This window comes from Podarcis muralis, chromosome 15 (genome assembly GCF_964188315.1).
Source record: "Podarcis muralis chromosome 15, rPodMur119.hap1.1, whole genome shotgun sequence".
Taxonomy (NCBI): Eukaryota; Metazoa; Chordata; class Lepidosauria; order Squamata; family Lacertidae; genus Podarcis; species Podarcis muralis.
This window is the reverse complement of record NC_135669.1, coordinates 14453319-14474712: the sequence shown is the minus strand read 5'-3', so window position 1 is coordinate 14474712 and position 21394 is coordinate 14453319. Positions and strand designations below refer to the sequence as shown.

At 47.4% G+C, this 21394-nt stretch overlaps 1 protein-coding gene and 1 long non-coding RNA gene across 5 annotated transcripts in view; both read left to right on the top strand.

Moving 5' to 3' along the window:
• Positions 1–7457, top strand: part of KIRREL3 (kirre like nephrin family adhesion molecule 3) — a 775275-nt gene extending 767818 nt beyond the window's left edge. For all 3 annotated transcript variants that reach the window (XM_028708148.2, XM_028708150.2, XM_028708149.2), the window contains 2 exons: positions 3590–3676; positions 5511–7457. In XM_028708148.2, coding sequence (XP_028563981.1) covers positions 3590–3676; positions 5511–5954 — 531 coding nt within the window. In that variant the 3' untranslated portion in view covers positions 5955–7457. The remainder of the gene's footprint in view (positions 1–3589; positions 3677–5510) is intronic.
• Positions 7458–18852: 11395 nt separating this feature from the next.
• LOC114585463 (uncharacterized) lies at positions 18853–21126 on the top strand. 2 transcript variants are annotated; one of them, XR_003703902.2, is made up of 3 exons: positions 18853–18944; positions 19826–19894; positions 21087–21126. It is a non-coding gene; the product is annotated as an uncharacterized LOC114585463 (long non-coding RNA). The 2 variants fall into 2 exon arrangements; XR_003703901.2 differs by lacking the exon at positions 18853–18944 and adding an exon at positions 19592–19698.
• Positions 21127–21394: the final 268 nt, after the last annotated feature.

The window sequence follows — 21394 nt, the reverse complement described above, 5'->3', positions numbered from 1 at the left end:
CTCAGGTTGTGAACGTGATCTGTGAGGGAGGCACGTTCGCAACCCGCAGCGTCTGCATCCCGCAGCATAGTGCCGCGTCTGCGCACGCGCGGGTTGTGATTTGGCGCTTCTGCGCATGTGCAAAGCACGATTTAGTGCTTCTGTGCATGTGTGAGTGCCGAAACCCGGAAGTAACCCGATCCGGTACTTCCAGGTTTTGGCGCGTCCGTATCCCGAAATGCGCAACCTGAAGGGTCTGTAACCCAAGGTATGACTGTATACACTTATAGAGCTTTGCACAATGCTTGAAATTCAGGTACCACACCGAACCACATCAGGGGTGAGTGAGGAAAGGCTTCCAAGGGACAGTTGGGAGCTCAAAGTGGGCTCCTGGTTGCTCCTTTGCTGCAGCAAGAATGCACTCCCAGCTGCCCAACTTCTGAGCCTGTTGATACCTCCCTTTAGTCTGTGGATGGTGCTGGATTGGCTGAGTCACGTACTGACACTCAAAAAATGGGTTTGCTACTAGTATGCAAGATAATACATAGCACTTATTCCATAAGCCATGTGGTCCATAGTTAATAGGTGAAAGGGGAATCACAATTCCATTGTCTTCGATTTATCCAGTCTCCTCTGCCCGTACTAAAATCAAGTCTTCTAATTGCAGTGCCCAAACCCTCAAGGTGTATCAGGTTGCTAAGGCAGATCAGCTGAGAGGAAGACCCTCTTTTGCACCCAGCGGGGCTTTAAAAATATATATAGCTATATCAACCCACCGAATTTAAGGGGCAGGTCTGGGGAATAGGTGGAAATGGAAGAGAGTATAAAAGAAAGGAGGGGGGAATGAGCCTCCAGCTGTTAGTTGCTGGAGTGAGATCATATTGAACTAAACCGCAGTGTAAACTTTATTAAAGGTCACACTAATGAATGGCTTAATTCTAGAATTATAAATTAACTCATGTGGCTTTTCCTTTGTGAGCAACTGTGCTTTTCTGGAGCTAACCAGCTCTCTAACATACACACAGTCAGTTGAGCTGATATGGTTATACTGCCACCTGCTGATTAATGCCGCTATTTACATCTCAGAACTGCTCCAGAGATGGATGTGCAGAGAGATAAGCTTACTGGAAGTGAAGGGAGTGGGGATTGTGCCCAAGTACACTGCCTTGCGTGAAAATTGCATACATGCTTGCTCACTTCAGCTTCCAAAAGGAAGAGAAGCTTTCAAAGCCACTGTCTGGAGCCACAAAGATAAGTCCTTGCCGAAGACCACCTAGGCCGGGATGAGCTCTGAAGCAGTGGACTTCATGGAGGCTGATCCATTCAGGCAAATCAGGCACTGCCCCAGCCACCACAATCTATGCTAAGCCAATCCCCACCAGCCTGCCTTCTTACAACCAATCAGGAGATGGTTCTGTCTCTCATAGGCTCTGGCTCCACCTACTGTTTGTCTCCCTGCCTTACACCCCATCAGTTCCATTGAGCAACAGCCACCACTAAGTGGACTTCCTAACCCACACTACAGCACCCCCTAGTGTTGGATGGTGGTGGCACAAGGGTTAAATCCCTGCTTCTCATTCCTCAAGTGATCAGCCCAAGATTTACTGTAGGCTTGAACCTGAGCACGCAGAGCTGCTGAGTTCAACACAATTAAGTTTTAAGACGGGACCACAGCTCATAGACATAGTACATGTTTTGCATGCGGAAGATCTCAGATTCAGTCCTGAGCATCACTAGGCTGGCTGAAAGGAGAGATAGCCCACTGCCAGAATGTGGTCCCCTCAACAACACAAAACCATTCCCCTCCCCTGCTTTGGGATCTGAACTGCAAAGACATCAGGGGATTGACTATCATCAGCCCCTTTACAAAGGAACCAAAATGACATTTTTCAGGATCAACAAGGAAGCCACAAGCTATTTAAAGGCACAGGGTAGTATCCAACGAATTCTACTCAGAATAGTCCCACTGAAATTAAGGAACCTGAGTTAATAATGTTCATTAACTTCAGTGGCTCTACTCTGAGTAGGACTAGCATCAGATACAACCCCTTAGATTGTACTCACCTGGGTACTGCCTGAGACAGCATCAAATGGCCAGTGCCAATACACACACACATTCAATTAAGTTTACATTTAAACACAAATCTGTCTATCAAATTCACACTTTACTTCGGCTGGGGAGGGCGGGATATAAATAAAATTTATTATTATTATTATATACCTTGGTTCTCAAACGCCTTGGTACCTGAACATTTCGGCTCCCGAAAACGTAGAAAATTCCACAAGCACCTCTCCCTACTCCCTGGCAGTAAGATAGAATAATGTTGAATCAAATAACTAACAATTTACAGCCCTTTCTTGACCCTCAAAATTAGCAGCCTAGAGATCTCTCTCTGCATACGCACACACAATGCAGGTTCTAAATTTCCTTACCCCTATCCCTTTAAACTGAGAGGCCAGGACTGTGGTACAACTTGACATTCAGCCCACTGAGAGGCCACATTGCCCATTTTGACTGGTGTGTTCTCCCCCCCCCCCCCGCCCCAGATCGAATACTTTTGACACATGTATTTATTCTATTGAATCAATTGATGCTACCAGCAATTTTTTTTTACCTCCGAGCAAAACAAAAAAACAGGTGCCTTAATTTATTGCATTAAATAGCTGTATCAAAGACTTTCTGACAGATCAAGAGAAACTGCTGCAGGGGAAAGATTTCTGCCACCATTTGCCAAGCTTTTTTAAAAAAAGGAAAAGAAAGGAAAAGAAAAGCTAGATGCCAAGCAACAATCAGGACTGTATTGTAGATTTAGAATTGTGATTAGCCTCTGCATTCAGCAGCGGTAATTCCACCAGAAGCCCCAGACTTCAGTGGCAAAGAGAAAAATGGGAATGCTGAAGAGAAGAGATCAATATCTAGAGGAGATAAAAGGCAACAGAGAAATTGGCTGATAACTATTCAGATCTCGTGCATCCCACCTTCCTGAAAGAAGGGTAATTAAAGCCATATTCTAATTAACTTGTACTTTGCCCCCAATCAGAAGCATCCTTTGCAGAAAAACTAATGAGGCTGGGAGAATGGGTTCTTCCTTGTGGATTCGTCTGTCTAAGTAAAATAGAAAGCAATCTTTAATTTGGGGCAGGAGAGGAGGGAAATGAGACAAAAGCTCTCTGAATAGTTGGGTGCTAAAGACTTCAGACCCCTCAGCTGGTGCAGGTGAGAATCGGTGACCCCCTGCAGCAGCTCACAGCCAAACCATACCTGATCTGCAAATATGTGCATATAACTTGCTTCAATTAGGAAGGGGTGGTTTTCAGCAGAGGAGTTGCGCTACTGAGCTTCTGCTTCAACCCAGATCTAAGAGGAGGAGGAGAAGGAGATTTGCTGACAGCAGCTGGATGATTCCATCCTCCTTTCTACCCTGCTCCCTGTCCAAAATGCCAAAAATGCTGGATATGGGGGTGAGAGGGAAGAAGACTTTTCACAACCAGCAGTGCCATTGAGGTACCTGGCAACGTTCCTGCTGCCACAGGCTGAAAGACGAACCCAGATTAATTCCATGGATGGGTGTTTCAACAGTATTTGCTAATCTGCCTCTCCTGTTTGCAGATGGACAGGAGCGAGTTCCAGCAGGATTCGGTCCTCAAGCAGCTGGAAGTGCTCAAGGAGGAAGAGAAGGAGTTTCAGAATTTGAAGGTAATTGACTACAGCAGGGGTGGGGAACATGTGGCCCTGGAAATGGTCCTGGACTCCAGTTTCCCATCAGTGTGGACACAGTGCCCAGAGTTGATGGGAGTTGTAGTCCAGACAACATCTGTAAGGCCACAGGGGCTCCTTTCCTGGGCAACAGGATACTTACTACTTTACTCATGCAGACAACAATGTCACCTTGGGGTTAACAGATCCAGGGATTCCTTAGTCACCTGTATCTGACAAGCGGTAAGGAAAACAGTCAAGTCCGGTTTAAGCCAATGAAGTGCCACTAGAATCAGCATCAATACAATAAGCTCAAGTACTTATCACAGCAGGTAGCCATGTTTCTTCATTATACCATGAGAGGCTGGTAACCACCAGCCGCTGCCACCTTTTACAAAGCAATTAAAGGGAAATTTGGGGCAATTCACACAGCCAGATTCAATCATATTGAGAACATGGGTGAGAGTGCAGCCCAGAGGAGTTCAGCATGTGATGGCATCATCCTGTGGTTACATCAACAGCCACCTAGTTCAGTATTCAAACCAGTAGTTACTGCAGCGCTCAAATGCCTCCAGCGGCAGCTTGGGGAACAATGTGCCAAACTCAATGTAGATCTGCTAAAACCATGTAATGCAAAACTCATTGTAGATAAGATATACTAAAACAGAGGCAGGGAACCGATTGTTGTTGTTGGGATACTGCCGGGAAAATGGGGGCATCAGGCAGGCATCAGGCAGGCCCCCAGCTGGCTCCAGCCACCGGCCAGCAGCCAGTCTCCCTTGGAAAAGCATCAATCAGCGACATGAGCCTCAGATACGTTTAGAGACCCGTGCACGCTCTATCAGCAGAGTGTGCAAATCTTCTTACAGCAGAAGAGGCGGACAGAGAAATGTGTAAGCATAATGTACAGCATTTTATTCAGCATAGTTCAAGAACAAAGGAAAACATGTCTGCTTCCCTTCGTCTCCAGCAAAACAGCAGTACCCCAAAAGCTATATACAAACGGAAGTTTCCAGCAGACTGTGCTGGAAGTAAACAGGCATATGGCACAACAGTCATGTCTGTTCCCTTTTAAGGTAGAACAGAACGATATCCTAACAATTATCTGCCACCACCATCCCTGGAGGCCAAGTGTGACAGGTGGGTGGGGCCACTTGCTTGTCAGTCACCTGATGCCACAATGATATCTGATGTCCTTTCTTCCCTGCCTGCATGATTTGAAATACAGGCGGTGACCATTTCGCACAGGGATTCCCTTCCCTCTTCCGGGTCCAAAAGTACCCGCATGTCGGTGATCACATGTCATTTGGATGCTCCTAAAATGGCTACTACCTCTACTACTATTTAAGAATTTGCACCTGAATTTCCTCCCCCTCCCACTTCCCTTGCTGTCCCTTTCCCTTTGTATGTTGTGTTTTTTAGATTGCAAGTCTGCAGGCAAGGAACTGCCTTGTTTAAATTTATTGGGTGTAAGCCACTCTGGCTGAATGTTGCGGTAAAAAAACACAGTCGTACCTTGGATCTCAAATGCCTTGGCTCCCGAATGATCGAAACCCGGAAGTGAGTGTTCCAGTTTTTGAACGTTCTTTTGGAAGCCGAACATCCGACAGGGCTTCCGATTGGCTGCAGGAGCTTCCTGCAGCCAATCGGAAGCTGCGCTTTGGTTTCCGAATGTTTTGGAAGTCGAACGGACTTCTGGAACGGATTCCGTTCAACTTCCAAGGTATGACTGTACTCTTAAATAAAGGCACAACCAACAGTATAAACCAAGAAGTCTAAAACACAAAACCCACACCCTGGGCCAAGAACTAACTCTTCCCCCCATTTCTTCCAGGATCCCACTAATGGTTATTACAGTGTGAACACCTTCAAGGACCACCACTCCACTCCCACCATTTCCCTCTCAGGCTGCCAGCCGGACCTGAGACCAGCCAACAAGCAGCGTGTGCCCACGGGCATGTCCTTCACCAACATCTACACGACCCTGAGCGGGCAAAACCGCCTCTACGACTACAGCCAGCGCTTCGTCTTGGGCATGGGCAGCAGCTCCATTGAGCTGTGCGAGCGGGAATTCCAGCGGGGCTCCATGAGCGACAGCAGCTCCTTCCTGGACACGCAGTGCGACAGCAGCGTCAGCAGCAGCGGCAAGCAGGACGGCTACGTACAGTTCGACAAGGCCAGCAAGGCCTCGGCCTCCTCTTCCCACCACTCCCAGTCCTCCTCTCAAAACTCAGACCCCTCCCGGCCCCTGCAGAGGAGAATGCAGACCCATGTGTGAGGAGGATGGGACTGGGACATGGAAGCGGTGGTGGGGAGGAGGAGGAGGAAGAGGAGCAGCAGGCTGGGACGTTGGAAGAAGGCAAGCTCCCCTCCCAGCCTGAAACCCAGCCCTGCCGCCAGCCAAGGTGGAGGGGCCTCCAGAGGTCGGCAGGTTCTGGGTGGGTGGAGGTTGTTTTGTGGTTTTATTTGCATCCTAGTGACTTTTTCTTTATAAGGCCTCAAGGCACTTTCTCCCCTCTTCCTCACTTAAGAGGAAAAACTGCAGCCCCACACAAGGTGACGGGAGCTAGGACTAGGAGTCTGTGTTGCAGGTAAAATAGTCCATACAAAGAGACTTTCCCCTCTTGGATCTGTTGACCCCACTGAGCAGGTGGGGAGAACCTACGGCAGCTGAACCCAAACTAATTTTAAGCACAACAAAGTCTGTTTTCTTCCTGCAGCAGACTGGGCTTAGGGGGCCATGGGAGCGACGGAAGGCCCAAAGACAGGCAACTCGTTTGAGTAACTGTAGGTCGGAACAAAACCCATAAGCTTCGTTGGTTGCTTTTCCATATGTGTAACGACGGCATCCTCTTTCAGGGAAAGGGTTGGGGTTCTAGACTCAACACCACAGGAGAACAGCAGGAGAACCCTCTTTCATTCCATAAAATATGAGCTCTTCTGGCTGCAGGATGTTTTGAGACAACACATGGTCTTCCTGTTGACCAGCAATTTTGTATTTCCTGATTCCTCTGAAGATTACCTCTCCCATTTTCACTTGATGGGGAGAGACATACATGCTACCTGTCAAGTCCTCTGTTCTTGGTCACTTCACAAAGAGAGGGTGACCAATGCTCCTGGTGTCTTTCCCCTCCGCTTCCTCTTCCTCCATGACATCACTTCCTGACTGGACATTTTGGAGATGGCACACCTTCAAAGCTGTCAAGTTTGCCAGTCTACTGCCCTTCCTGCCGCTTAGCCCCATTTGCAAACTGCAATCACAAAAAATATTGTCTTCAAGCAACCTCAAAGAGTTTGGCTTACTTTTAAGGAAGTTCCATAGAGGGGGGAGAGGAACAGTCATTAGTGTAACTTAGTGTGCACTGGCTGCTAAATTCTGGTCGTCTTCTTTTTTTTAACTTTCTTTTTGTTTGGTGTTGAGTGTTCATAATATTACAGTGTGTCTTTGGACTAAAAGCAAAACAAAACCTGGAGTTGAAAACTTTTAAAGTGTCGATTTTCAGCAGAACACACAGACAGACAGACACACAGACAGACACGCACAACAGGAACGCTCTGGTCTGGATCAGCTGCAGAGGAACTGTTGGTGGACAGAGGACTGAGCTCATAATCTGAGTGACGTGTGACAATCACAGAGAAGGCCCTTTCCGTGGGGGCTACTGCGAGTGAACATAGAGCATTTTCTTACTGCTGCTTGTGTATTTCCTCCCCCCGCCCCATTCTCTTACCCCCTCCCCCCAATAGCACAACTGGAAAATTAATACAAGAGTTGTTACAAGTGCCTTTGCAGTGAAATCATTTGAAAGCCTGTCAAACAGAAGGTCTCCATTGTGAAAGAGAAATCACATACACCTTTTTGGGTGAAGGGTACCTACAGAATGCCCCATGATCTCAGGGCTCTTCCAGATATCCTATTCACTGAACACTCATTCTGATTTGTTTGCACAGAGGTTAAGGTGACATTGCATCAGAGCAAGTGTTGTCCGACACTTTCCTATACGTTTCACCATCACTTGCCTCAATGCAAAAAGTCCAGTCTTTGGGGGAAGTTGGTTTGCTGCACAAGGACTCCCAACCAACCATAATTGTACAACCTGAATTTACCAGTACAGTGGTACCTCGGGTTAAGTACTTAATTCGTTCTGGAGGTCTGTTCTTAACCTGAAACTGTTCTTAACCTGAAGCACCACTTTAGCTAATGGGGCCTCCTGCTGCTGCCGCGCCGCCAGAGCACGATTTCTGTTCTCATTCTGAAGCAAAGTTCTTAACCTGAGGTACCATTTCTGGGTTAGTGGAGTCTGTAACCTGAAGCGTATGTAACCCGAGGTACCACTGTATGTGATTGTATCCAACCCCAGCAATGGCAAGTCTGGAAGTGCCCTCCTAGCCAAGTAGTGGCTAGTTCAGGGGTCAGCAAACTTTTTCAGCCATGGGCCGGTCCGCTGTCCCTCAGACCTTGTGCGGGGCCGGACTATTTTTTTTTTGGGGGGGGTGAACGCATTCCTAAGCCCCACAAATAACCCAGAGATGCATTTTAAAGAAAAGTACACATTAAACTCATGTAAAAAAACACCGATTCCAGGATTTAGAAGGTGATTGGGCCAGATCCAGCCCTTGGGCCTTAGTTTGCCTACCCATGGGCTAGGTGATCAAAATGGACCAGAAGTATTATTATTATTATTAAATTAATTTCATGGAGTTGTAGAGTCAGAAGGGACCCTGAGGATCATCTAGTCCAACCCCTTGCAATTGCAGTTGTCCCATACAGGGATTGCACCTGCAACCTTGGCATTATCAGTACCACCCGGTAACCAACTGTTGCCTAATACAAAATGTTTCTAGACGACTTACACACACAGTTATAAAATGACCATCGGGTATAGTAGCAAAACAATGATCCCCAAATATCTATCACTGAAACTGCAGTAAAAGGTAAAAGGTAAAGGTACCCCTGCCCGTACGGGCCAGTCTTGACAGACTCTAGGGTTGTGCGCTCATCTCACTCTAGAGGCCGGGAGCCAGCGCTGTCCGCAGACACTTCCGGGTCACGTGGCCAGCGTGACGAAGCTGCATCTGGCGAGCCAGAGCCGCACACGGAAATGCCGTTTACCTTCCCGCTAGTAAGCGGTCCCTATTTATCTACTTGCACCCGGGGGTGCTTTCGAACTGCTAGGTTGGCAGGCGCTGGGACCGAGCAACGGGAGCGCACCCCGCCGCAGGGATTCAAACCGCCGACCATGCGATCGGCAAGTCCTAGGCGCTGAGGTTTTACCCACAGCGCCACCCCGTCCCCTGAAACTGCAGTAAGCGTGACAATATTCACTCAGAACCAACTGGGAGATGAGAAAAGGCCACCCAAAGACCTGCAAAACAAGGCCCATAAATCTGCTTTAACAATCTACACTGTAGCAGCCAAAAATAAAAATCAGCAACCCAGCATTACTAATAATACTAGCAAAGATGTACTTCTGGCACTTCCTGTAGGGGCTCCCCCAACCCCCCAACCCAGAAAAATACCCACCTGGCTTCTGGGAGGTTCTGGCCTTCTCAGGCCAACAGGTAACAAGCAAACAGCAGGTCTTCCTGCTGGGATTCTCCTCAATGGCAATGCATCTGCAAACACAGAGCAGGGCCCAGGTGGGGTAAAAGAGTCTCACCTGTGCCATGATTGTCCTCTCTGCTGCATTCTTTCACCCAGGTGGGTGACTATGGGGGAATCAGATGCATAAGACATCTCTGACCTCCTTCCTAGCAGCTGTTCACTGAGGGTTTTAGCCTTTTAACAATTTATTTGTGCACAAGTTTATATTTTCACATAATGTGCAGCAGACAAGGAGGTGTGTCTTGATTTTATGAGAACCCTGTCTAGTACAGGAAAGCTCAACAACAACAACAACAACAACTTTGAAAAACAGGTTCTTGCGTATCTTCAGATGGACTGTCCGCAAGACATGGACATCCACAAACATCCAAACTGGAGTGACTGATGGTTGACTTCCTCTTGATGGAAGGGTGCAGGGTGTGAGCATGGGATAACATATTTGTTAATGTCTGGAAGAACAGCATATATAGAGAGAAGGGATGGGGACAGGGCCTGATCTAGCACATCACATTTCCCTGATTATCGCCATGTGTATCATGAAATACTGTTTTCTTCCCTCTTAATAATAATAATAATAATAATAATAATAATAATAATAATAATAATAATATCTTTATTGTCATTGCCCCCTCTCGGGGACAACGAAATTACTTGGCTGCTCCATCCACCCAGGTAGGGCACTCCACACAAAATCAAATCAACTATAAAAACACTAATTAAAACAATACAGTATAAAACAGCAAGGAAGATTAGATGACTTTCAAAGTCCAGGCTTCCCATTCAGGGCCGAGATCGCTCTGGAGAAGAAGCTGTTCTTAAGACGGCTTGTTCTTGTCTTCATCGTCCTGTATCTCCGTCCCGACGGCAGGAGCTCGAAGAGACAGTGACCAGGATGCGATGGATCTTTTACTATGTCCAGTGCCTTCCTATGGCACCTTGTGGCATAAATCTGCTCTAAGGTGGAGAGTGGGCAGCCAACAATGCTCTCTGCTGCCTTAACAACTCTGCACAACCCCAACCTGTCCCGGGTAGTACAGCTTCCATACCACACACATAAGCCATAAGTGAGCACGCTCTCAATGGCACAGTACTCTTGCCCAGTATGCTGTGCTCCTTCTTTAGAGGCCACTTTTGGACTGCCAGAAACAGCAGGGATTTGCATGAAATTTGCATACGCTAATTTATACATATAGACGCAAGTTTAGAAATAGAAATGTAATACATCCCACCATAGAAGGGAACAAGACTTTAAACAGGTGACCTGTGTGCAGTGGCGTAGCGTGGGTTGTCAGCACCCGGGGCAAGGCAAGTAATTTGCGCCCCCTAACCCGTGGATTTGCGCCCCCTAACCCGTGGATTTGCGCCCCCTAACCTGTGGATTTGCCCTAACCCCAGATGTTGCGCCCGGTGCGGCCGGCCCCCCCTGCACCCCCCACGCTACGCCACTGCCTGTGTGTCTTCTCAGCCTGCTGTTTTGATTGAGGGCAAATCCAAGGCCCCTTCATTATCTTTAATCCAGACATGAGCCGGACAGCCCTTCAAATGGGACCGTCCTCTGACAGCCTTTTCAACATAGGGCACAGTCACCTTTTACTGCTTACACAGGTAACATGTAACTGCTTACACAGGTAACATGAGTTTTTTGGGGAGGAGGGGTGTCTCAGCAAAAAAGAAAGAAAGAAAGAAAAAATGCAGGCCTGCATAAATAACGAAGGGTTTCTGCCTTTCGTTATTTTTTGAAATTAGGGACCAAGAAGATGCATGTTCGCTTTTTGCAGCAGATGCATACCCTCACAGCCTGTCAGGGCAAAGCTGTACTGGTGCATGGCAACCCCTAAACATTGGGGACCCAGTGGCCAGAGCAGTGGGGCAGTGAGTGATGCAACTTTACTCTTTTGACTTACTGGTCTTACGGAGGGCGGGTGCATCCACTGTGCAGCTCAGAGAGTGGTGCACAAAGTAGTTCCCCATCCTCATTTCACCCTCACATCAACCCTGTGAGGTGGGTTAGACATAAAGGGCAATTTACTTCACTTCAAAATGCGATAAGCCAGCCCTCATCTGCTGTGTTTCAAGGCCTGCTTGCTCTTTCTGTGAGTAGGGGTCAGGCCTGGACTTTTGCCCCAAAGTCCTGCCCTGACAGCACTGCTGGATCAGTGGGAGACGAAAGCTGAAGGGAAGTAAGCAGAAAGGACAGCCCTGTTGAGTAGACCACGGCAGAAAGCCAGGCTGCTGTTATTTGTACCAGGCCTACCCTGAAGTTCCATATTGCTCACCACTCCTTGGGGCTGAGCTGCAGCTTCCAGGTTCATTTTCTGTTGGAAAGGACTCTGTCAGAGCCCAAAGGGACTCACCAGGCCTGGCCCCAGCCACAGGCTTGGTCCACACAGCCGCTCCAGCAGTGTAGGACTCAACAGAGATCTTGCTGCTCTTTGACTACGGCAGGGGCAGCCCGTGGAGTGCCCTTCCGATGTTGTGGACTGTACCTCCCATCATCCCTGACCTTTGGCCACGCTGGCTGGGGCTGATGGGAGCCACAATTCACAACATCTGGAGGGCACCATGTGAATTATCGTTGGTCCACACTGGAAGCAACTTTTGGCATGCAAGGTGTGCAAAAGTGTAAATGTTTGGCATGTGAAATGTGCTCTACCATTAAACTACAGCTCCGCCCTTACCTAATGCACACTGCCATGAGAAAAGCACAACGAGGATTCTAGATCAAATTCAAGGGCGCAATAAAGACAAGTGTAAGGTTCTGCACTTAGGCAGGAATAACCAGCTGCAGAAATATAAGGTGGGGGATACCTGGCTTGCCATAAGTACATGTGAAAAGAATCTAAGTGTCTTATCTTAGCAGACCACAAGCTGAAAATGAAAAATGTGTTCTGCAGCAGCAATAAAAAGTGAATGCTATTTTAGGCTGCATCAACAGAAGTAAATGACCCCTGGATGGTTAGGTCCAGTCAAAAGCGACTATGGGGTGTGGTGCTCATCTTGCTTTTGGCCGAAGGAGCCGATGTTTATCCACAGAGAGCTTTCCGGGTCATGTGGCCAGCATGAATAAACTGCTTCTGGCACAATGGAACACCATGACGGAAGCCAGAGCGCATGGAAACGCTGTTTACTTTCCCTTCCGCAGTGGTACCTATGTATCTACTCGCACTGGTATGCTTTCCAAACTGCTAGGTTTGCAGAAGCTGGGACAGAGCAAAGGAAGCTCAAACTGCCAACCTTCCAATCAGCAAGCCCAAGAGGCTCAGTGGTTTAGACCACAGCACCACCCGCGTCCCTGACAATAGAAGTACAGTATATTGACCAAGGGAAGTAATAGTCCCGCTCTATTCTGCCTTGGTCAGACCAAACCTGGAGTACTGTGTCCAGTTCTGGGCACCACAGTCTATAAAGGATATTGACAGGCTGGAAGGTGTGCAGAGGAGGGAGACCAAGGTTATCAAGGGTCTGGAAACCAAGCCTTATGAGGAACGGTTGTGGGAGTTTGGTACATTTAGTCTGGAAAAGAGTAGAGTGAGAGGAGATATGAGAGCCATCTTCAAATATCTAAAGGGCTGTCACATGGAAGATGGAGAAGGCTTGTTTTCTCCTGCTCTGGAAGGTAGGACTGAACCAATGGTTTCAAGAAAGGAAATTCTTTGCAAACATCTGGAAGAACTTTCTGACAGTAAGAGCTGTTCAACAGTGGAACGGTCTCCTTTGGGAAGCTAGGGACTCTCCTTTATTGGGGCAGCGACTGGATGGCCACCTGCTATGGGTGCTTTAGCTGAGATTCTTGCATTGCAGGGGGTTGGACTAGATGACCCTCGGGGTCACGTCCAACTCTGCAATTCTATTATTCTATGAACCCCGGGGCATTTGCAGTGTCAGAGGTGAAACTAGCTAACCTCCACAGCACAGGGCCAACAGGCAGCTAACAATGCGGACAATTAAACAGCTCGTAAAATGCTTCACGCTGGAGAACCTTCCACTTCACTAAGCCAGCAGGCTGTGCATCAATCTTACAGCAGCTTTCCTGTTGCTTACCAGGCACTGGGTGAGCTATTTAGGTCGACAGTACTCAAAATCCCTGGGTAACAGGTTGCATTTTTAATTATTTGTCATGCCAGCGCTGCTTCTGGTTTTGCAAAATGAACATGGAAACAAGACAAGCCCTCCTTGGCAAAAGAAACTTGACAGGTGCTTACATTGTATATTTGCACTAACCAAACATTATTAGGCTTGGACTCAACAATACAGAACAGGAGATTTTGGACTCAACAATACAGAACAGGAGATTTTTAATTTTAATTCTATTATTTATTGCAAAAGGGAGGGGGTGACTTTTCTTCCTCTCACACTCTTTTTCTGAAAACATACTGTTGCTGCCACCTACTGGTCACGTGCAAGAATCGCAAACTCCTAATTGCCTTACATCCTTGCTATCCATACAGCACCCAAAATCCCCTGGCTGAGACCACGGTGTAGGGCCCTCGCTATTCTACCTCACACATAATTCATGAAGCTTGATTAATATGCAAATACTTGGCAGCCGATCACCCCTCGCGAGCAGTTAATGATTTGTTCAGGGACCCAGCTGCCTGCCAGTATATATATTTCTTTAGTTTACTGTCTACGGCAGGAGCTTCTCCAACCATCTGTTCATTAATATGTAACAAGCAACAGTGATAAGCAATTAAACTGGCTGCAAATTAACCAATTTGCTTGGGGAGCAGCCTTTTGAGCGCTTGTTTGTTTCATTAAACCTTAAATTCATCAGGAATCCAAAGGAACGGAATGCCGTGAGCCACGTTCGGAGCCAGGCTGCAGCTTCTTTCTCGGAAGTAGGGAGGAGACGATCCCTTCCCGTAAGCAAAAATGCAGCAATGTCCATTCAGCCCAGATATGCAAGCCACACAGGAGACTTTCTTTCTTTCCAGCTTGAAAGGCATGGTAGGCTGGCCCCCCAGTTGCCTGGAGGATGCCTCCAATTCTGTTACCTGCTGACCTTGGGTGCTGGTCACAATAGCAGCCTCTTGGTGCCAGGGTGGGGAATCTACCAAGTGTGGCTAGGCATCAACCTCTGAGACCTCGTGGGATCTGCCCAGCCCAGCTCAGCTGTGCTCAGAACCTCTTATTTTCCCCTTCTAATCACTTATCCTCACGTTGTCCCATTTCCCTCAACCCCCTCATTCCAGCAAGGATCCAACTCAGGGGCGTAACCAAGGGCGGGGCTAAATCAAGTAAATCATTTTTTAAAAACTTAATTAACTGAGGTTCTGCCCCCCCACACACACACACCTGAAGCCTGCCCCCCCCCCCCCAACATAAATCCTGACTATGCCCATGATCCAACTCTGCTGTCTTGGCACTGAGCATTCCATATCCATTTCCTGTGGTTCTTTGACAGACCTAGAGATGGCATGACATGAGTTTATTCCTTTTTGTCTTCATCACAATGCTCAAAAGCAGGAGGAGGCACCTGTGGCCCTTCAGATGTCAGTGGATCCCAGCTCCCATTGTCCTTGACCATTGGCCATGCTAGTAGAGACTGGTGGGAGCTGGAATTCAACAGCAACTAGGCGAGCACAGGTTCCCTACCCTCTTGTAAAGGTTTATCAGACAGAGAGCAGAGCCAGCACAAGACAAGATTCTTGAGGCAGAACTGCAAATCTCTCTCTCACATACACATACACATACACATACACATACACATACACACACACAAACACACCACAAGGTGCCTGGCACCCAAAGCTATTTGAAGTTGTTCTAGCACCTGAGGCAGAAAATCCCACAAGTCCTTCTCCCTCAGAAGAAAAAATACAGTAATAAATAACAACTTTGCTGACTATTCATGACAACTGTCAGACGAAACCACCTCACTCTACCTAACAGTAGAACTGGCCCTGGCTAACAGAGTACTGAAGGCCACCCAGAGAGCTTCACAGCCTATTTGGGGTTTCCAGTTTGGGGTTTCTACATCCGGATCCAACACAGTACCATAGCACTTCTGGAACGAACCTTTTAATTAAAAGCTGGCGGCAAACGTATGTTTTGCTTTTATCTTTTCACCACGTTTTGAGTAACATCCTCACCAAACCTCGCACAGGTTCTAGCATGACAAAACCCCGCTTCGTTCCTAAAAGAACACACACTCTTTGCAACAATTGCAACTTCGAGGGTAGCTGAAGCGTCCGGAGAAGAGATGGGTGCTGCAGACAGATCACCACCCAACCATCATTGCGACCATCCTGCCCAGCACACGTTGATCATACTCGATCAGCTTGGATTATTTCCAGTAGTGCTGGAGAGAATAGCAAACGCTCCAGCTTGAGTGACAAGTCAGCATGGCTGCAGATAAGGGCTGCTTCACTCGGAAGCATTTAGGGCTTATCCACAATTCCTCTTGCCCCACTGCTTTCTCTTCCCCAAGAATGGGAAACCTGTGGCCCTCCAGATGTTGTTGGACTACAACTCTAAAAATCCCTAACATAACAACAAAGGAAAAGCCCTGGTGAATCAGGCCAAAGGCCTGTCTAGTCCAGCATCCTGTTCTCACAGTGGCCAACCTGCGATTCCCCACCTGCGATTCCCACCAACTGGTATTGAGAGGTATATTTCCCCAAACCATGGAGGCAGGGCATAGGCATCATAGCAGGTAAAATTGGCCATGCTGGCTGGGACCGTTGGAAGTCGAAGTCCAACAAGTTATGGAGAGCCACATGTGCCTCCCCGCTCTACTGTATAACCCTTTTTACATTGGGGAGGGAAATTTAGAAAAAAATGTGCAGGTAAATCAATCCAATTGTTCACCAAGTAGTAACGCAATTACAAAACTAAACATATTGTGCTACATGTATTTATTACGTCCAGACTCTTCTACAGTTATTCTGTGGACCCCCCCCCCCCCGGGTACACATTTTGAGTATAGGCCTAAGCATGAATACTACAGACAGGCATGTTTGCCAGGGAGCTACGACTGGGTGAGGATCACTGACACATTGCACCTTAGCAAGCCAGGTTTGTCATTGAGTGTGCGTTCCACGGGGAGCCACAGCCAGCTCCAGCTCTGAGAGAATTATGGACATTTCCTCAGCAAAACGGAGCTGCTTTCAGGATTTGGGTATCTTTCTCTATAGAGCTTTGGCACCTATGTAAATGAAGCAAAGCCTTGGTTTGCCTATACTCAGCTATTTGAAAATGCTTGAAACTTCTTTGCAACACAATATAATCCCTTAAATCCTAAGCTACTAGCGTGCAGTTTGGTTCAGGGTTAAATTCAGCATTCTAGGGTCCAAACCAGGGCCTAGTCTCACCTCCCACTCAAGAGAGGGAGGGGGAAAGGTGTAACATACATTCATTGTATTCAGTTCAATTGTTTGTCCTGCTTGCAGGAAACACCACAAAAACTGTGTGGTTCTGAAGCAAGGTTTCATGAACTGGCAGGACTTTGGGGAAGAGAATCCAGTGAGGGGTGTAGCCAGGACTGGGACACATCAGGGCAAGCTGCAGATGGGGAAGGAAAGGTTAGCGTAGGAAGTACTCACAGGGTGACGGGAGATGATGAGGGGGTGGAGGTCAGTGCACAGGAACCAGAGCAGCAGGACCCATCACCAGAGCCAGGGGGGGCCCTGTCTCCCTGCACACGGTGGGCTCTGAGGTGTAGGGAGCAGCAGGAAGGGTGCTCCAGGAGGCTGAGGCAGGCAAGGGCCCACAGCCCAGTTCCCTAGCTGGCCAGGTGGAGCTCACTAGCTCTGGGAGTAGGTGTGTGATTGCTCAGCTGGAGTAGACAGGTGAGGGTCATCTGCCTCATCAAGTCCAGATGCTGCAAGGGGCATGCAAAGTATAAGAGGGCAGCAGAGCTGAGGAGCTGTGTTTGCTCAGCTGTCCATGTTGATGGACCTTGAACTGGATGTGCCTGGACTGCACTTTGGGTTTGACTCCGGACTGTTTCCTGACTGCTGGACCTGGCTACTTGGGTTGACCTTGAACCTCGTTTCCTGACCTTTGGATTTAGGACTTTGGACTTCGCTTGTGTGGATCAAGCCTCAGACTTTGAACTTCGGCTTGACATACAGCCAAGTAAGCCAGAAACCTCTATCAGTTATACTGAGTTGTGGAGATTTCTTTCTATTAGGATTCAGAGAACAAAAGTTTGAATTAGTCATCCGCAATTTATGCAGGAAAAGACAGCCGTTGCCTGATAACTTTCCTTTTGGAAGCCATCATTCCATATTCTATCCAGCCACAGGGTGGCGCTGCACAGGATTTGCTAAAATTGAAAAGGTTTCCTTCACATGAGAGAGAAATCAATAAGTTTGCCCTCATAACAAATAAATCAACATAACTGTTTGAGTAAATTTTATACTGCAATTCTACCTGTGTGAGAAGTGTAAGACAAGCAGGCTGCTTGTCCTTGGACAGAATGAGGGCAAATTAACCTTGCTCCTGAATATTATTATTACTATTATTATTATTCATTATTAACAACGCATCAGTGTGGCTTATTAGGTCTGATAATACTGAGAATTTTGCCGCCAAAAGACACCAAAATCCCGCAAAATATAAAACATGTTATGAAAACTAAATGGAAGCTTATTGCTTATAAAGCAATGTCAAGTACAAATACCAAAATATTTTTTGCACACTCGGCAGAAACAATGTAGTTTTGGGTATTACTTTGTGGGAAATTTGCAGGCCAATGAGGTTTAGCAGTTAGAATATGAAAAGGCGGCGGGGTGGGGGGTGGGCAGATCCAGGTTTAAATCTCAACTCAGTGACAGTTAGCCAACAGAGGGAGATCTTGGTCCAGTTACTGACAACCCATTCTTAAAGACTTCTCGTGATTATGCTAAATGGAGGACTCATGAAAGAGTGGGATATTTTTAATAATAAAATACAGACATAAATTTACATTTAGTTGTGTGTGTGTGTGTGTGTGTGTGTGTGTGTGTGTGTGTGTGGTGTTGTTTTCCATGTGTCTGGAGCCTCAGGCAAAGTGATGACTAAAACAGCCCACAGAGCTTATAGGGTGCAGGAATCATAGAATCTTATCGAGTTCAAAGGGAACCAAGAGTCATCTAGTCCAACCCGCTGCAAATGCAGCCATCTGAGCTAAAGCATCCATGACAGATGGCTATCCAACTTTTGCTTATAAACCTCCAAGGAAGGAGAGTCCACCACCTCTTGTGGGAAACTGTTCCACCGCCAAACAGCTCTTACTGTCAGAAAGTTTTTTCCTCCGCAATCTCCTTTCTTGCGACTTGAAGCCATTGATATCAATTGGTGGCTACTCCATTAGGGCAAATGGGGCACCACCACCCCCAAAAAACTCAGCCCACCCCAGCTAGCCCACCCCCACCTGCATGCCTTCTTACTTAACAACCAGTCCAGGGAGCAGCCATTCTTCCTCCCCAGTCTCTCCATCCTTCAGCAGCCACCATCTGAAGGGTCACTTCACTCCTGATATGGCAGCCATGTTTTCCACTCCTTGGAAGAGTGGTCCGTTAATATGAATGGGGCCCAGCTTGCACCCCCCACCTGCCTGTCTTCTTTTTTACAGTCAGTCAAGGGCAGTGGGTGTGGGGGCATGGCAGTCATCTTCCTCTGTCTCAGTGGTGCCATTATAAACTCAACCAGGTGGAGGAACAGTATGGGAGCAAAACTGAAGTAAGTTGGCTCTGCCTGTCCTTGGTTCTGGCTCCACTTCCTCTCTCCATGGGAAGAAGAAGAAGAGTTTGGATTTGATATCCCTCTTTATCACTACCCGAAGGAGTCTCAAAGCGGCCAACATTCTCCTTTCCCTTCCTCCCCCACAACAAACACTCTGTGAGGTGAGTGGGGCTGAGAGACTTCAAAGAAGTGTGACTAGCCCAAGGTCACCCAGCAGCTGCATGTGGAGGAGCAGGGAATCGAACCCGGTTCACCGGATTACGAGTCCACCGCTCTTGACCACTACACCACACTGGCTCACTGGGCACCAGCCACCACGGTTGCCATGGCTACCTTGCAGGGGTGGGGAACCTCAGGCCCAGTAGCAGAATGCGGCTCCCCAGGCCTTTCTATGTGGCCCTTGGGACTCTCCCTTAAGCCACGCCCCATCTCTCCAGGCCTCACCCCCTCAGTGTCCCGACTTTGGGTGTTTTTTGCCGGGCTGGAATGATCCTGCCTTGAACACTTGATCATGATTCTTGCTTTACTAGATTGACAATACGGAGGGTGTATGAATGTTTGTAGAAACCAGCTTACTGTAAATATATATATATTAGGCCCACTTTGACCTCTGGCCCTGCCCACCACTGACATGTGGCCCCCACAAGATTGCACAGAAGGGAATGTGGCCCTTGGGATGAAGAAAGGTTCCCCACTCTTGCGTTTTAAGGGACACACCAGTTTTCAAACACAGGATCCAAAGCATTGTGATGTATGTTTAGATATTAAAAACATTTTCTTTAATCAGTTCTTAGCAGTCTTATTGTGCTTTAGAGGATTGTGGGCACATATAGTCTTTCTGTAATCATAACAAGCTTATTAATATCTTTCTACTGCAGGAACAGGAAGGGGAAATGACTAGGAGGAGCATTGTGTGTCTGTATGTGTCTGAGATCATCGGTGCTGAGGTGAGATCTAAGACTTTATTTGGTCTTGTAGCTCCGGTGGGGGGACGGGGAGTGCTAAAAAGGGCCTTTGAGAAACAGGTTTAGATTGTCTGTGGGGTTGTTGGCATTCATTTATGCTGTCTGCTTTATTTATCAGCTAGCATAAGGCGGCCAGGTCTTTAATTAGAGAATGTAGCCTCATCACTGTCCTATAAAAGAGCTAATGGGAATGTTCTTTTGTTTCTTTTAATAGTGTTGCGATATCACGAACGTAATTAAAATAGTTGCTGCATCTGCCTAGCTTCAATAAGGACACCCTTTGCAGCTCTGTTGAATCACACATTTTATGAGCAACCGAAACACATCCTAGAGAACTGAAATTCAACATTTTTACACAGCCTATAATCGTCTTAAAGGAGTGGTGGTCTCCTTAAGTATCGTCGTGCTTCAACCTGGGGTTTCGTTTCAACCTGGGGTGGAGAGATTGGGTAGATATATGCAGGTTTGCGTACGTCTATGGAAGCCATTTTCCAAAATAACCACCAACCATCCTCCTTCAGAACCTCCCTCATGTGCCTTGTAGCACTTACAGCCGCACACTTCAACTTGTCCAAAAGGTGACAACTGGATTAATGGCCAGCTGCCCGGGTTGTCAGTTCATTTCCAGGCCCTCACATTAGTGCATAAAGCCTTAGCCCACAAATATCTAAAGCAGTGGTGGCCAAACTTGGCCCTCCAGATGTTTAGGGATTACAATTCCCATCATCCCTGACCACTGGTTCTGTTAGCGAGGGATGATGGGAGTTGTAGTCTCAAAACATCTGGAGGGCCGAGTTTGGCCACCACTGATCTAAAGTCACCTCCTTCCCTACAGGTCCTCTCAGACGCTGAGCAGAAGGGGCCCTCTGGGTAGTTTTCCTAGCCCTCAGAAGTTCCAAGGGGTGGCAACCTAGGAGATGGTATTCGGCCTGTAAAGCGAGATGAGCACCGCAACCCCAGAGTCATCTGCAACTGGACTTAACTGTCAGGGGTCCTTTACCTTTTTTAATGACGCAGTTAAAATATATTTGTGTGTAGAAAATGAAACTGAAGATCGCTGAGGAGCAGAAACAAAAGTACAAATTGACCCACTCGTTTAATTGATGGATTAATTGTATATCCCCAGGGGAAGGTGAGCCTTTTTTATTCTCTTTTGATATATATGTATTTGCAGTTTTACCTGGTAAACCTGCCCCAAAAGGTAACGGTTTGAAATACACAAGTGGGTTTGAAAGAACACTGCTGCTATCTCCTCAGTGGAAGGAAGGAAAAAATTCTGGACTGGAGCTACTTTGTTTTTGCAGAGGTACCAGCATGCTGGGAGATGGTGCGAGACTGCAGAGAGGAACTCTGGATGGCTGCCCAGAGCTAATGGTGTCTTTTTGTCTGGGACTATTATGGCTCCTGTTGGCAAAAATATTTCACACAGAAGTATGAAGACGAAAGTTTGAGCAGACCAGTGGTTGTAAACATAAATGAAAA